The sequence below is a fragment of the Haplochromis burtoni genome, unplaced genomic scaffold (assembly GCF_018398535.1).
Source record: "Haplochromis burtoni strain Fernald_Lab_line unplaced genomic scaffold, NCSU_Asbu1 Contig_192, whole genome shotgun sequence".
NCBI lineage: Eukaryota > Metazoa > Chordata > Actinopteri > Cichliformes > Cichlidae > Haplochromis > Haplochromis burtoni.
This window is the reverse complement of record NW_024582553.1, coordinates 100,359-117,651: the sequence shown is the minus strand read 5'-3', so window position 1 is coordinate 117,651 and position 17,293 is coordinate 100,359. Positions and strand designations below refer to the sequence as shown.

The window sequence follows — 17,293 nt, the reverse complement described above, 5'->3', positions numbered from 1 at the left end:
AAGATAAGATAAGATAAGATAAGATAAGATAAGATAAGATAAGATAAGATAAGATAAGATAAGATAAGATAAGATAAGATAAGATAAGATAAGATACCTTTATTAGTCCCACAAGTGGGAAATTTCATGTTAAGCCAGAATGAAAGGACAAGTCAAACTGGCCCTCTCTTCTTGCTCAGATCATAAGTATACAGGGTAGTATACCTGAAGTTCTGTGTCCTCAGTAATATGTCTGGGTGAAACAATGTTGGCCACAGTGTGACTCCAGAGCCACGTGGCTTCCAATGCAAACATGTACAGCTGACAGAGACTGCGTGGAGGTCTCTTGGCTGTACTAACTGCTGAAAGAAAACAGTATTCACTGACTGATTGAGTTCTCTCTCAGGGACATTCCTGATTTGGCTTCAAAGGGTGACTTGTCCAAAACCTGTCAGACCAATGGAAGGTCCAGTGCTGCAGCACGACTCGCTCAGAGGGTCCATTGCCTCCTGACAGAGAGAAACAGACGACCAGAAATACACGCAGAGTGGCCAGCATTAGGATGGTCATGGTATACTGATATAGCTTAGGTGGCTTGGCTGACCTCTAAAAGATAAGTACCATAGTATGTTTTGCAAGAGAATGGATCTTCTTGGCTATTTGTGCCCTATGACGAGAATGTAGTTCAAAAGTATTGACCCACCATCCTTGCTAAAGAACCCCTTACATTCAGAGTGGTATCCACAAACTGAAGCCCTAAATCAGTCAGGGATGATTTAATCCCTTCAATTGCCTTATCTTCCCATCGAGCTAGATGGGGAGGTCAGTTCTCCTCATGTGATGCTACAGGTCTTTGTGTGGTACATGGAGGAGCTTTGAAAATCAGGTCCCTAATGGTCATTTGGACACCAGTAAGTGGACCCTGTGATTTGACGGTCTCACCATGTGAAGCAGGGTTATTATTAAAGGGATTGGGGGGAAGGTTCAAAGAAGACCGGGTGTTTGTGAGACAAGGTACTGGCCAAAAGGCTTGGATGGTGAGAGCATCCACCCCCAGTTGGGGTATTTGTCTGTCTATTAAAATTGGCTCGGTTAGTATAGTGTGGTGACAGTGGATGACTGAAATAAACTGTCGACATGAGAGGACACATATACTGAATCAAAAACAGGGGTATTTAAATGGGGTTGCATAGCGGTGATCAAGTACAAGAGATGTGGGAATTAAATCAGAAATCAGAAATGAACCCAGTGTAGACTGTGTAAACGGGGCGATCGTGGCTCAAGAGTTGGCAGTTTGTCTTGTAACCGGAAGGTTGCCGGTTCGAGCCCCGGCTCAGACAGTCTCGGTTGTTGTGTCCTTGGGCAAGACACCTACCGCCTACTGGTGATGGCCAGAGGGGTCGATGGCGCAATATGGCAGCCTCGCTTCTCGCCCCAGGGCAGCTGTGGCTACAACTGTAGCTTGCCTCCACCAGTGTGTGAGAGTGAATGAATAGTGGAATTGTAAAGTGCTTTGAGTACCTGAAAAGCGCTATATAAATGCAATCCATTATTATTATTAAACTGTTGTTTTCATTTTTGTGAGGTTCATGTGCATCCCTGTGTTCTAATATGGATTTACTAAAGTAATTAAAGTACTGGAGCAAATGTATTAAGTTGCATTGATCCTATCTAGCCCCAACACATGCCTGCACATATGCTTCATGTAAGAGAGTGTGCTGATATTTGTGTGCATGATAATACATCCATTCTGGCTGGAGTGGGAGGTAAATGGCGTCTTGGGTGGTGCAAAGTGTGAAATAGAAAAGACTTGATGAGTTATGAGTTATCCAGAGAACCATGTACATGGATGACAGATTAGATCTGCCTCACTGTGACATAGCTGCTCTCTTCTTTTGTCATTTCTGTGTGCTGTGCAACGTAATCAGTTTTGTGGTGGCTTTTTACTTATATTATATAGGGAAAAACACAAATGCTGATATGTTTGTTTATTACTAGTAGTAGTATTTGCCCCTTTTTCTTTATTACTGAAGTACAAAATGACGGTATAAAAAGACATAGGCAGTGCGTGAGAGGAAGAGAGACAGAGCCAAATAACATTTTACCCAGAGTCGCTCTGTGATGGCCCCACAATTTAATCATCAGTAATAACTGTCATGTGTTGGGCGGTTGTATTTTGATGGTTGCTTTGAGTCCTGGACAAAGGCAGGGCTTGTTGTGCTTGCCAGGGTACTTCCTGTCCTGTTCCACTGCCATCACATATTTGACACAGAAGGTCTGGAAGTAAACAGGACATAGCAGATAATGGGATCTACCACGCAACAGTACTTTTCTTCAGAAACTAAGCCATGGATAAATATTTGAGCTACTCTTTGTTGCACTCAGCAGAGTTTATGGAATTTCATAGCTTTTTGTGTAACATAAATGTTTGATACTGGCATGCCCATGTCATAAACCCCAAATTTGGTATGTCTGCTACTAATATTATATAGTTTGTATTCTAGATTTATCTTTGTATTAACGTTGGGTTTTTTTTCACAAAAATAATCTAACAACCTAGTGAGTGTACAGATAAGTAACTGAGAACAGTTTATATTTAACCACTCCATCTGAGCCCCTGTCTGCAGCTTCAGCAGCTGCACGCTCAAAAACGCTGCGTCCGGGATTGGAGGCAGTGCGCATGCTCGAGGGTACTTAATATGAACGCTGTCTCCCGTCTCAAGACATCTCAGACTCAGGTAGGGATATTCATTTAATTTTCTTCTGACAGCTATTTATATATCGTCTTCCTTGTTGTAGAGTAAAGGTAATACTCTGGCGTGTTTCTAGCTTTGTGGATATGACACGCTTTTCTAAAAAATAAATAAATAAGCGGAAACATCTTGTTATAAACAAACTCCAAGACAGCCTTTGGACCAAATTAATTTGTGGTTGACAACGTCCATGCTGGCTAATGAAGCAACGTTAGCCAAGAGCTTGCTCAAATGTTTTAGCGTTTGTCCGTATCTGCACGCTTGTTGTGGAGGTTATGTGTTTAGCGAGTAGGTTTTGTGCGGCTAGTTAAGGTTCCGGTTGCTCCTGAATTGCACTGACAGATGCGGCTAGCTAAGGCTAACAGTGCTAACTTGGCAAGTGTGAATGGAAAAGGGTATATCAGATTTACTCCGGCGGTAATGTTAAATACCCTGTGACCCGTGGCCGCTTGTTTCGTGCTAGCTTATTTTGCCTCAGCTGGTTAGCTGACGTTAATCGTTTATAGGATTGAAAATGCAGCTAATTTAGAGCTGTCACCTCAGTATGTGATGACACAATTGTACCTGCAGCCTTACCTTAGCCGTTTGTGTGCTTTTACTGAGCGTCCAGAATGAAACTAAAAGCAGTAATTGGTTTTATAGTACAGCTAGCTAACAGTACAGTACGCTCTCCGTTAAGGCTAGCAAGAAGCTTCCTCCTCCTCCCCTCGGTACGTTTTACATTAATATCTGAGGCAGGTTTTGTTTTGTTTATTTCAAATGGACATGGAGCATCAAAAGAAGTACGGAAATGTTGGGGGTGTCTTTTCTTTCTGTAAATTTTCAGACACATAGTAATACAGCTGCCATCCCAGTGTCATTCTCATCTACATCTATTATCTGTGAATGTAAAGTGTATATAGTGATTAAATCAATCATTCTTTAGCTGGAAACCCTTAAACTATTACAATATTCTTTCTTTTTTGTTTTTTAAATGCCTACAGGAAAATTCTGTTATCTTGATGAAAGGTTAAAAATCTTTGCTTTGGTTTGCAATTAAAATGCAGTTTGGTTAGGATAAATCCAACCATTTGAGCCCTGAGATTTGGGAACTCGTAATTGGTCAAAATAATGGCTAGGCTGTATCAGTCTGACATCTTTATTGAGCAGCATTTGTGTAATTATTTTAAACAGGATTGCATTTAGATTTTACAGGTCACAAACAAAACAAAACCACAAAAAAAGGAAATGGCCGTAAAGCAAAAGTTTAGCAATTCTGTGGGACGAATAAGACTGTTTCACTTCTTGTTTTGGGGGTTCTTCAGTCATTCATAGTGATTGCACGCCTCGAGTGAGTTTTCCTTACTTTTTAGAGCCATGGTAAAAACTTCAGCTCGTACCTTTTGTTGTCATTAATTCCTTGTGGATTTTACGGTGTAATTCTCCTGTAATAGAAGCTGCCCTCTTTTCATCTTTGCCTTCTTTCTTTATTTTTAAATACAGATTTATTCTGTTCTTTAGTCACCCAGTGAAATATTCATCCTGCAAAACAAGACCAAAACTGCTCATTCCAGTATGTGGTTCATGAAATTCCAAACCTTTTTTCTCAGAACATTCCTGTTTAATGCGGACAGAAATTTCTATTTTTAATTCAAGCAAACAACAAGACCTGTGTGATAGAGCACAGTTTTTCCGATGAAGCCCAGACTACAGGTGTGACCGCACTATAAAACAGTGTGCGACTGTGCTACAGACTGCCAAACTATTCTTAGACCTAATCTTAGCCACTATATTATGGAGTCTGACTTTGATCAGTTGCACCCAGTGTCACGTGTATAATGGCAACATTTAGGTGAAACATGCCCTTATTTATTATAAGTAGGACAGTTATATCGCGAGTGCTCCCAGCTTCTCATGCAAGGATATGTTGATATCGTCCTCTATGTGACAGTTATATAAACAGATTTTTAATGACTGTCTCTTTTAGTGTATTGCAAGTGATCTTTGGACTGCCATCTTCATGTGACGTCTTGAGAAAGGGGAAATAAAAGCACCCAAAAAGATTGTGCTTCAGCTATTCTCCGTATGTTTCAGGGCGCAACTGATTTGTAGACGTACCATCTGCCTGTATCATGTGGGATGTGAAACAGTTAGTTAACAGCTTGTGACCTTCAACAATTACAGGTTGTTTTTTTTTTCTAGTAACCAATTAAATCAGCCAAACTTTCTGAGTCTTTATTTTTGTGCATTTTTCTAATTTAACATTGCTACATATTGGGCAGTATTTTATGTATTCTGATGTAAATACCAATGCTACATTTGTTATCCATTTATTAGTTTTTCTTTTTATAGCACTCGTTTTTTTTTTTTGTATTTTGTACAGTACCATGCTATAAAGTCTAATTTTCCACTTTCAGATATTCATATTTCTTCCTAATTGTATGCTTATCCTCAGTTAGCTCATATACACTAAATTGCCAAAAGTATTCACTCGTTTGTCATATAAACTTGAGTGACATCCCAAAAGACCCTAAGGCTACGTTCACACTGCAGGTCTTAATGCTCAATTCCGATTTTTTTTAATCAAATCCGATATTTTTGTCTGCTTGTTCACACTACAAATAAAATGTGACAGCAAACGCGCTCTAGTGTGAACCCTCAAAGCGGCCCGCATGCACAAAAGAAGACGTCACACACAACGCACTCTGTTTAGGCCCAGAACAAACAGTATTGTTTGACTGATGGCTGTTAATATAAAGACTTGTTTCATACTCTACATTTCCCAATTTTGCTTTAAGTTATAAAGTTATTTTGTTATTTACATATGGCCTAATAATTATCCTTATTGCTGTTTTAGAGCGGAGCGGTGCTTCAAAGGATAGTTGCAGATTTCTGTCAGAATCTGCAGATTATACAGTACAAATAAAATGTTCACGTTTCTCCAACGTTGTCTTCCCAACAGTTTCACTGACATCTACACGGGATGGCCAGGAAGCGTTCACGATGTCTTCTCGGGTGCTTCTCCGGCGCTGATAATTGGCGTCTGTCTTGTGTCAGTGACGTAAAAGATGGATTTAATGTGACTTGACCGTTCAAACAGCAGTCGCTTTCTAAAACATCGGATATGTATCGCATTCAGTACCACATACGAAAGTGACCCAGATCAGATTTGAAAATATCGGATTTGTGCTGTTCACACTGTCATACCATGATCGGATATGGGTCGCATAGCGTCAAATAAGTCGGGTTTGATGCGCTTTCACCTGCAGTGTGAACGTAGCCTAATTTATCCCAAAGGTGTCGTATCAGGTTGATGTCAGGACTCTGCACAGGCCAGTCAAGTTCTTCCACACACTGACCCAGATATCCATGTCTTTATGGACCTTGCTTTGTGCACTGGTGCGCCGTCATGTTGGAACAGTAAGGGGTAATCCCCAAACTGTTCCCAAAATGTCTTGATATACTGAAGCATTAAGAGTTACTTTTTACTGGAATTAAGAGGCTGAACCTAACTCCTGAAAAAGAACCCTCACACATAATCCCCCCCTCCACAAATTTTACGGTTGGCACAATACACAAGTACTGTTCCCCTGGCAACTACCAAACCAGACCCATCCATCGGTTAGCCAGATGGAGAAGTGTGATTCATCACTTGTGAGAACACGTCTCCACTGCTCTAAAGACCAATGGTAGCATGCTTTACAGCACTGCACCTGACGCTTTGAATTGTGCTTAATGATGTTAGGTTTGGGTGCAGCTGCTTGGCCATAGAAAGTCATTCAATGAAGCTCTCTACACGCTGTTCTTGAGCTAATCTGAAGGTCACATGAAGTTTGAAAGTCTATAGCTACTGACTCTGCAGAAAGTAATCAACCTCTGGGTACTATGTGCCTCAGCATCTGCTGAGCCAGCAGAGCCACTTTGTGGCTAAGTATCTGTCATTCCCAGTCACTTCCACTTTGTTATAATACCACTAGCAGTTGACTTTGGAATATTTAGTAGCACGACTGGGCATGTTGCACAGCTGACATCCTATCATGATGCCACGCTGGAATTCACAGAGCTCCTGAGAGCGACCCATTTTTTCACAAATGTTTGTAGAAACAGTCTGAATGCCTAGGTACTCAATTTCTATACGCCTGTGGCCATGGAAGTGATTGGAACACCTTAATTCAATGACGGCGATGGGTGAGTGAATACTTCTGGTAATATATTGTACTTAGTGTAGATCAGGACTAATTAGATAAGTTCCCTAAGGGCTCAGAAGGTGGAAGCCATTTTCGAACAAATCTTTCAAGTGATAAATATGAAATTTACATCGGTGGGAACTTAATAATTCTATGATGCTACTGACAGTTACTAATAATGCATGTGCATAATTATAAGCTTTTTTTGATTCTTGTCACCCTTGTTTTTTTCCAGTGACCACAATGGGCAGATAAGAAAGACAAAATATCTGCTGTGTGGAGGCTAGAAGGTTAGTAAGACCTCGGCAGATACCTCCTCTTTTCCTGCACGAGCAGTCCAGCAAGTTTACAGCACAATGGCTGAAGAAGACTATGGCAGCTTTGTGGACTGGAACCAGATGGGCGATTTGGCCAAGAGCAGCGGGCCCACCAAGGTGGACACTAAAGATCTGAAAGAGTTCAAACGGATGGCTCGACAAGGTTATTGGGCCAAGAACCACAAGCTGCGGGCACAAGTCTACCAGCAACTCATCAAAGCCATTCCTTGCCGTACAGTGACCCCAGATGCAGCAGTGTATCGTGACATTATGGGAAATGCAGCCACAAAGAAAACCTCCACCAACGTCCCACTACCAGAATTTGTGGATGGAAATCCCATACCGCGGTACTGTCTGAAGCCGGAGGCAGTAGCCTCAGTCCATCAGATCATCAACTGCCTCGCTGGACAGTTTCCAGATATCTCTCATTGCCCAGCTCTTCCTGCAGTTACTTCATTGCTCCTGCACTTCAGTGTAGACGAAGCTCAGTGTTTTGAGCATGTCAGCCGCATACTGGCATGCAACGAGCCAGGGAAGCGACTTATAGACCAGACCTTCCTGGCTTATGAGTCTAGCTGCATGACCTTCGGTGACCTAGCCAATAAGTACTGCACAGCTGCTCACAAACTGATCGTTGCTACGGCTCAGGATGTGATGGATGTCTACTCAGACTGGCAGCGCTGGGTCCTCGGTGACCTGCCTTTTAGCCATGTGGTTAGGGTCCTAGATGTCTACCTAGTAGAGGGCTATAAGGTTCTTTACCGCGTGGCAGTAGCCTTGCTCAAGTTCTATCGCAAGCATAAAATGGGAGCAGAGGGGGGGCAGGGCAACCAGCAGCAGGAGGATTCAAACAAAATCAAGGCAGATATTCAGGCATTTGTTAAGGGCATTGCTTCCACCGTCACACCTGACAAGCTGCTCGAGAAGGCATTCTCCATCCGCCTGTTCAGCCGCAAGGAGATCACCCTGCTGCAGCTTACAAATGAGAAGTCCCTGCAGCAAAAAGGAATCACTGTGAAGCAGAAGCGGTAAAGTTTAAAAAAAAAAAAAAAGTAAATGTTTTATTTTTTGTTTTGTTTGTTTTTTAAGTGGGTAAATGTACTTTCTAAACTTCAAAACTGGGCTATTTCCTGTGCGGACACTTTGCTACACGCTGTGTTTATGTCTAAAAATGTGGCTTTATGTCATTACTCTGCTTTTTTAAGTTAATGTTACCACATGTTGTATAATTTTTATAATAAACTTGACCAAATGGCTTCTCACAGTCCCATACTAGGAGTTGAGGTCTTTTAATAAAATTAATCAGTCCACTTTGTTAATCTAGCAATATGTGAACTCTAATGTTTCATAATTTACCATTACCTTCAGTCTGGAAATCTACTGCCATTAGAATGAAAATACTTGAACATGACTAAACTTCCTTCACGGTTTGTGGACTTCACCCTGGTATGCATGGCATGCAGACGACCAATATAAACCATTTGAAATATAATTTAGCACAAGTGTAGAGTAGATATGTTTACAGTCTTAACTGTTTTAGCATTTTTTTTTTTTTTTTTTTTTGGTAGCAATGCCCTCTGCCTTTTAAGCTTTATATTCTGGCATGTTGTAGGAAACAGTTTGAGTTGCTTTGCATCCTTTTCTCACCGTCTGTTCTTTTTTCTTTTCTGCTTGGTTTGTGCCACGATTTTTCCATGCACCATGTTCTGTCTCATCTGCACACCACTCCTGTGTTTGCCACATTGGTTCTTTTACAGCTCTAGGTGGGTGCTCTTTCATGGTTACACTTATTTCTGATACCTGTTTTAAATAACCTGTGACCAAGTTGTTGTTTTGTGTGTTTGTTTGGTTTTTTTGTTTTGTTTTTTTTGTTTTTTTGTTTTTTTTCCGGGGGGGGGTGTATTTTATACACATCTCTTCACTGTATGGGATGCTCTTTCCGAACCTCTCTCTCTTTCCTGTGTCTAAATTGCTTTGGCATCTGCAGGCGGAACGTGCAGCTGGCACTTAACCCTGACACATTTTCCTCGGAGATAGTCAGTGCCAAGGAGATGCATGACATCTGGTCATGGATCCCAGAGCGCTTTGCCCTGTGCCAACCACAGCTTCTCTTCACAACCTCCACCCACGGTTGCAGCCTGAACAGGTGCATTTTACAATTTAATTAAGTGTTAGCTGCTGCTTATAATTTACATTTTATAACTTTGAATGAAATTAACAACTAAAAGTTTGGGTAAATCTGAATTTAAGGTTACATTTTTCTTTTAATGGAGTCAAATCAATTTCTTTCATGGCTTAAAGCAACAGCTTCGTGTTTTAATAAAGTACAAAATACAAAAGTGTGTGACTGTTGCTGCATTACGATCCACTGGATATGTGTTAGTTTCATTATTAGGTGTTTAATAAGACTGTTACAGTGAATTAAATGTTTTTCCTTTTTTACAGATTCTACTCACATTGTGAGGGCCACGAACCCACTCTGCTCCTCATCAGGACCACAGATGGCGATGTAAGTAGCATTTCTTTCTAGTGACATAAATATTGTTTATTTTGTCTGAAGGAAACGGTGGAATGTGCCATCAGATATTTTATTATGATCAACAAGCTAAGATAAAATACGAGTAAAATGCGATCTCATATTTGGAACCAACCTTTGGGCGATCTCGATCCAGTCTGTGATGTGTGAAAAGGAAAAATTAAGCAACCTCATGAGTATTACTCATACTTTGTACATTTTGTCACAATAAAGAGGAAGCAAAGATCAGTTTTCTCTGAACTGCAGAAAACTGAACTGCAGTTTGTGACTCTGCTCAGCGCTGCTGCCTCTATGAGCTCAGTGTGATGACGCTTGAACCAGCACTCCACCTGCTGCAACCTCTGTGGTGGTGTGACCCTCCAGCTTGCAGAGGATCTTCAGAGCAGAAGCACTGCTGTCACCGGCTGCAGTCCAAGACACAGTGGAGTTTAACAGTCTATCAGTAAATGGATTGGATTGTTGTCAGAGACGGGCATGCATAAATGTTAGCTTAATTTTTCTCCATTTAGGGATGCAGGTCTGTACTGAGATTGCGTTAAAGTTTGAGTTTAATGCACAAGTAAAAACATTTGCACAAATGTCTTAACATATTTCTGCACTTTTTCTTTCTATGTTTCTGTTTTGGTTTCTTAGTTTAAGGGCTTTTGCCGACCCTAAGTCATTCTTGCCCTCTGACCCACCCTAATATATAACTATCATTAGTTTCTATCTTTGTCTGATACAGGGAGCATCAAAGGTAAAGATGTCATGTTTGACAAGTAAAGTCCTTCTTAGCACATGCAATAGGTATGACCTACTCGTAGCATTAACTCAGTCATTGCTCTTTATTTAAGGAGTTAAAGAGGCTAAGATTAGGTTTCTGTTTTTCAAAGTAGACTCGGGTTATATTTTTGTCCTGCGTTCTGTGAACTGGGTTTAAAGTTCCTGATTATACATGTGTCGTATGATTGGATTATCCTGGCATTAGTGTTGGCATCTTACAGGCACCACAGTCAGTCCTTCCACTTGCTTGACTTTTGTCACAACCGCTGAAGGTGAATAAATCCACAGATTATCTTACTCATGCAGTTTTTACTTAATTTTTTTCCAACAGGTATGCGGAGCGTTTCTGTCCACTGATTGGGAGGAAAGGAAGAGAGGAGGCAACAAGTTGAGCTTCTTCGGCACAGGGGAATGTTTTGTCTTCAGGGTAAGATTATTTTCAGTTATCTAGTAGCAAAAAAACCAATTTTTTTCTTAAAGACATCATTTGAGTCATTTTTAGAGATAGTTGGAATTTTTTTGTAGTGCTATTGTATGACCAGCAGGGGGTACCATCTGTCTTTTTTTTCAAATGTTACTGTTGTCAATATCAATGGCCCCAGTTGGTGTATCATTTGGAGAAGTTTTCATACTAGGGCACAGTTCCCTATTCATTGACATGCTGTCAAGTGCAAAAAAAACAGCCACTCTTCTTGCTATTCTGGTGGCAGCAGTGCAACATTGCCGAGAAATAGAAATAAAGACTGGCTGTCTGTTCCCTTCTCTATGAATTATTTACTTGGCTAACTGTGTAAAGCTCAGCTGTGTGCTGTCTGAGCCTAGACACCAGAAAACACAGTCATCTCAAACACCAATACTTAAGCACACACATATCGGAAACTCCTGTAACCCGAAGCCCTTAGTATCGTAGCAGGCTCGTACCTGATACCACACCTGACACACACGAGAGACAGACTCCAGGACCAATGTCTATTGGATGGGCAGTAGAGGTTTGAACAGGACCAGGAGAAAATTAGTAGCATACAAGATAATGTATGCCATGCAAACATTAGAATAACCCTACAAAAAAAAAAGTTATCAGTCTCCAGAAGACGTAAACTTAAAGGTCTTACCTTCTCTTATGGGATTTTTCTTTTCTTTTTTCTATCGTTTACATTTTCAAATTCAAGAAAAGGACCTCAAACATCAGTTTGAGGTCCTTTTCTTACATGATCAGTAATGCCCCTTTGACAAGTCTCACAGCTTTCTAATGCATTGCTAAAAGCTGTGAAGGTGATCCTCCATTCTTCCTTCATAAGGCTTCTAGTTCTGTAATTTTGGGACTTGTATCCACTTCTGTTTTGAGCTCTGTCCACAGTTTTTAGGTAGAGATTGTAAAGAAGAAAACTTCTGCTTTGTTTGTTTGTCTCTTTTTTTTTTTTAATTTCTTTGTGGTTGTATTTTTTTAACATGTTCAAAATAAAGATTACATTCAGTTCAGTTCTGTTTGCACCTCTTCAAGGAGCCTATTCTAGATTTTCAGGTGTTAGGGAGAGAGAGATTTTTTTTTTTTCAAAAACCTAGAGAAGAGAAGATGCCTGAAGAATGAAGAAGTGTACTAGTACAGATATTCTAAAACAAAGGCAACGTGCAGAGCTGTAGTACCTACAGAAGAACAAAAATGATGAGCCATATCATGAAGCTATGGGAAAAGAAATGACGATCGGTGTGTTGCAGTACAGATTCATGATGAGTTAGCACTACAGATGCGATGTTTGCTTCAAGTGTGTTAATGGAGAAGTACGGAGAACGTCAGAAGGTCTTTGTAGATCTAGAGAAAGCATATGATGGGGTGCCAAGAGAGCAACTGTTACTGCATGAGAAGTCTGAAATGGCAGAGAGGTAAGCAAGGATAGCTTAGACAGAGGTGAGGTGGGCTGTAGGTGTGACAGATGGATTCAAGGTGAGCCTGGTATTACTCCAGGGAATGAGCCCCTTCTTGTTTTCAATGGTGATGAACAGGCTGACAAATGAGACAAAGCAGGAATTTCCATGGACTGATCTTTGCAGATGACACTGATCTTTAGCGATGGTAGGGAGCAGATAGGAGAGGTGGAGGTTTGCTCTGGAGAGAAGAGGAAGGCAAATTCATAGAAGCAGGACAGAATGTAAGTGTGTGACTAAGAGGAACATGGATGTAACAGAGAAGCTGGAAGGAGAAGTAATTCAAATGAGTACATGAGTTTAAATACTTGGGGTCAGCCATCCAAAACAACTGACCGTGTAGAAGAGAGTGCGGGCAGGATGTTGTGAGTGGAGACGAGTATCACAGGTGATCTGTGACTGAAGGATGGCAGCAAGAATGAAACGGAGGGTTAAAAGATGTTAGTGAGACATGCTGTGATGTATGGTTTGAGCACATTGCACTGACAAAAAGACTGTGGATGAGCTGGAGATGTTAAGATTTTCAATGGGAGTGACCAGGATGGACAAGATTAGAAATGAGTACATATCAAAGAAAGCTCATGTTAGAGCTTGTATTGTTTCTCTGCTTGACTTAATTTACCCCATTTTCTCCAAACCTTTCTTTATTCATTGTGGCCATAAAGCTTTGTTTCAACTTCATCAAACACACTGGATTAGTTTTCTAATGTATGTGCCATGTTTAGATGTTCATTTGAAATCTTCTGATTGTAGACTCGTGAGGCGTAAGAGAGGTTTTCTTCTGATGAGCCACGTTTTTGCAGGTGTCACGGCACAGTAAAGGTGCCACACCAGAGTCTACTAAATCATCATGAAGCTGCTCTGCAGTAAAAAGCTGAGTTTTCTTGTTTGTAGTTCCTAATGGTAAATTTTATGACTAGAAATCCAAGAAAATCTTCTGAGAAAACTGCTCCAACTTCTTAATTACATCTCAAACTGAGGACCCCTGAGGCTGAGTGTCTCCTCTGGGAAAATTTCAGAGTACCAGATGGCTGCTTAGAGGAGTCAGAATTTTTAAAGCAGCCATGACTCTAACAAGTAAAAGTTATGTTAAAGCTCCAAACTTCTAGAGTCCCCCATCTTCTGTGTTTGTGGTGTGACTTTTTCCCCCCAATGGAGCTCAAGAAACAGTAGATTGTAGTTGGTCTGCCAAAAGCAACAGTTTTGTTAAAGAGATTAGACAGTGCTGCCTTAACTCAGCAGTGGAAGACAGAGCTGTTGAATTTGCTTGGTGAAGAAACTTCCAATGTCCACAGGAGACTGTTTTTCCTAAAGAATGCTAAATTCCATGATGCATCTCTGTTTGTTAAAATCAGGATTCATTTTGGGATATTAACTAATTTATGTGATTTTTAAGAAAATGGGTGTTTTGTTCTATTATTACTTCATTTAATGTGTAGTTTTCTGGTGTGTAGTTGTTAATTATAGACATTTCTGTTTCTCTTGTTAGCTGAAGCCAGAGATGGAGCGTTACGAGTGGATAGTAATCAGTCACCCTGAGCTGGCTTCATCCATCAAGACCCAGGCTCAGAAAGAAACAGCAACATCTGAAGACCAGATCACAGACAGCAATAGCTTACAGCAGCCAGAAAAACCTCCTGGAGAGCTGTCACCATTTCTGTCTGCCCGCCACTCTAACCTGAACTCTAAGAATACTTCTATGTTCATGTCTGGAAATGTTGACTCCATCATAGTGGGTGAGTGGACTTTGACAGTATGTCTTTTATGTTTATTTCCCATTTTAAAGCGTGTTTTTTAAATAGTAACTTGTATTCTCTCATAATTAGGAAAATTGGTAAAGAACTAGCGCCTAATTTCTGAAAGGGGGTGCCATCGGCCGTACCTAATTCTAATCAGGTGCTGTTTTAAGCACACTGCTCTCCCCCTACATGATTTGATGATGACTCGTCATCAAATTGTCAAATTCTGAACACATTTTAATGACTTCTAAATCATTGTGATTTTTACTTTCCACAATAGTGAGCTATTGGTGTAAAACACACTTTTCAGCTTTTAATAAATTTTGAAACTGTATTTTTTAGAGACCTGGAATGTAAATGTTTTTGTGATTTGTAAAAGTGGTTTATGCTAACTCTGATCAGTAATGCTAAAGACCTTTACTGATATCCTTTGATTTTAAACAGGGTAGCACTTGATGGAAAGCTTTTACTACACATGCAGTAAAGACTTTTTGCAATCTCAAACATTATAAATAACATTACTAAAATACTTAAACAGAATAATGAACCAAAGAATGAGTCTGGATAGTTTTATGGTCCAAGTTTGATGTTTTATTGTCTGGGAAAATCCTGTTTCACCAAATGAGCAAATGTACTCTATTGGCCTGAGATCTATTGACTCTGGAGGTGGTTTAGTACAGTGAACTCACTGTCATGTTCGGAAACTAGTTAAAGGTGATTTGAGCATTGTGACCTGGTGTTTTATCCTGCTGAAAACAGCCATCAGAAGATGGTGCTCATAAAGTGGGAAGGACACCATCAGCAGCAAAGCTAATGCAGACCATGGTGTTTGAACAATGGTCAAGAGACACAGTGTGCAAATATCCCCCACACCATTACACCAACAACAACCTGGTGTGGTCTTCTGCTGCTGTAGCCCTTTTGCTTGAAGGTTGCACATGTTGTACGTTGACAGATGCTCTTCTGCATATTTAAGTTACTGTTTCCTTCCGTTAGCTCCTTTTTTTTGTGGACCAGTCTCTGTAAACCCCAGAGATGGTTGTGTGGGTAAAATCACAGTATATCAGCAGTTTCTGAGTTTCATACCAACCCAATGACCACATTCAGTCACTTAAAACACCTTTCTTCCTTATTCCATTTCTCAGTTTTAACTTTACCAAGTAATCTTGACCATGTCTACATGCCTACTTGCACTGAGTTGCTGCCAAACTGATCAGACGTGTTGATCACTATATGTCGATGAAACAGTGTTAATATTAAAGAATCTGCTTGGAAGAAGTGCTGATCGTTGGTAACTCATGCAAACTCTGTCATCTTCTGTCCGATCAGGAGGAGGCAACGGCAACGCTCTGTATATCGACTCTGAGCTGAACCACGGGCGCACTGGCAGTTGCACTACCTTTGACAACCCGCCCCTGTGTGCAGAGAGCTTCCAGATTTCACTGCTAGAGGTGTGGGGCTTCCAGGACACCATGGCCTCATAATGCTGAGCACATACATGCAACACATACTTAGGTATTCATCCACAAACACTTAAACATGTGAAATAAGAAGTCAAGTGTTTTAGGTGGAAAACATGCAAACAAAACCACATCCGTCCTGCAAATTCAACTCTGAATTTTATTTTATTTTTTAAATGTATTAAAGCAGTTTGTTCAAATTTCTGCAAATGAACAAAAATGTTTCTTTTTTTTCCTGTTTATTTTTGTATTTATAGATTTGTGTACTCATTTTGTTGACGTGATAATGGAAATGTCCAGGATCAACCTGCTGAGCAAAAACATTTGATTTTCTGAATGTAAATTGAAGTCCTTTTTTTCTTCTGTAGTTTATCTCAATCTGCCAAACTCATTGTTAAGCTAACTCTGCAGTCCTTACATTACTATCAGGTCATGAGGTTTACAACAGCATGTGTGAAGTCGAGTCTCCATGTTTGTGATATATGATGAACAAAAGAACCTAGATGTTAGAGAACCTGTCGTATCTTCCCACACTTCCTGATATATCGTGAATAGATGGGAGATCTGACAAATGAATTCATGGTGTAAATGTTTATGAAGATCTAGTGAATTTTTATGTTGCCATTTTGCACCAGCTTTCTCTTTGAGTCTGTGATGATTGTCTCCCTTTTGTGCAGTATATGAATATAATGTTGTTGTTGTTTTTTCTTCTCCTCTACATCATTTTCCTGTTATTTCCGTCCTTTCCAGTATAAAGATTGTAATGAGAAGTTGAAACGTTGTCCTGTTCCTAAAGTGTCGTTGGGGGGCCTCTGTGTGAGAGTGTGGATTTGAAAATGTGCTTCAGTAAAGTGTCAATTGAGTAATTGCAAATGTGAAAATACAGCATTAAGCTTTCATCAGAGTCATTGTGTTGTCATTGTTATTTTGTCTTGTTACTGAAGGTGTTTTCACCCACACACTGCAGTCCAAAAACAGCTTTAAACATCCATTTCCCTAAAACAACTCAGTGTGAGAGTAATACTAATGAATTCACAGTGAATAAATGGGTGTAAGTAAAAGTATTTCTACTAGTGAGAATGATTTTGAAGCGAGCCATCTGCTGCGGTGAGGAAAAGTGAACTCCAGACCCTGATTCTCCTGACATTATCCACAGTTCACATTTGAAGATTTAGCTTTCTAATCCTTTCAAATCTGTCACGTTTGTTCCTGCAAAGCAAGAGTTGCATTTTCTCAGATTTTCACAGAAGTGTGCCACATGCCTTTACGGTCAGCTGACCACACATTGTCTTGTGTTTGCTCTGTACTCCCAGCGGTTACTTTCAGTTAGCCTTTTCCCAAAGGGACTGCAAAGTTATACAAGTGTATACTGAAAGCCATATCACATAGGGATTGAGTTTTTTTGGGAGGGAGTTGTAAGCCTTCAAAGCACCTCAAACCCACAGAGAAATCTGTGATATTAAAACCACAACTGACACCCTAATTAGCAGAAATTAAATTCTTGCAAATTGCATATAAATCTGTAGTAAAGCTCCAGCTTTAAACTACTAAGAATGACAAGTAAATTGCTCAGACACACGCACCACGTCTATTTTCGTTTGGCTGTCTTGTGCATGTCTCTCTTTTGTGGAAGCTGACACTGACGCTGCATGACTGGA

The 17,293-nt window shown here is 40.3% G+C and overlaps 1 protein-coding gene across 3 annotated transcripts; it reads left to right on the top strand.

Annotated features, from left to right (window-relative positions):
• Positions 1 to 2,547: 2,547 nt before the first annotated feature.
• Positions 2,548 to 16,539, top strand: tbc1d24 (TBC1 domain family, member 24). 3 transcript variants are annotated; one of them, XM_005935524.2, is made up of 8 exons: positions 2,548 to 2,717; positions 7,134 to 8,243; positions 8,973 to 8,978; positions 9,203 to 9,361; positions 9,661 to 9,724; positions 10,845 to 10,940; positions 13,926 to 14,172; positions 15,505 to 16,539. In XM_005935524.2, exons 2-8 carry the CDS (start codon positions 7,255 to 7,257, stop codon positions 15,657 to 15,659), a joined length of 1,716 nt encoding a protein of 571 aa, XP_005935586.1. In that variant the 5' UTR covers positions 2,548 to 2,717; positions 7,134 to 7,254; the 3' UTR covers positions 15,660 to 16,539. The 3 variants fall into 3 exon arrangements, with proteins under 3 accessions (XP_005935586.1, XP_005935590.1, XP_005935587.1); XM_005935525.3 differs by lacking the exon at positions 2,548 to 2,717 and adding an exon at positions 2,730 to 4,895; XM_005935528.2 differs by lacking the exon at positions 8,973 to 8,978 and having other exon boundaries at positions 2,556 to 2,717.
• Positions 16,540 to 17,293: the final 754 nt, after the last annotated feature.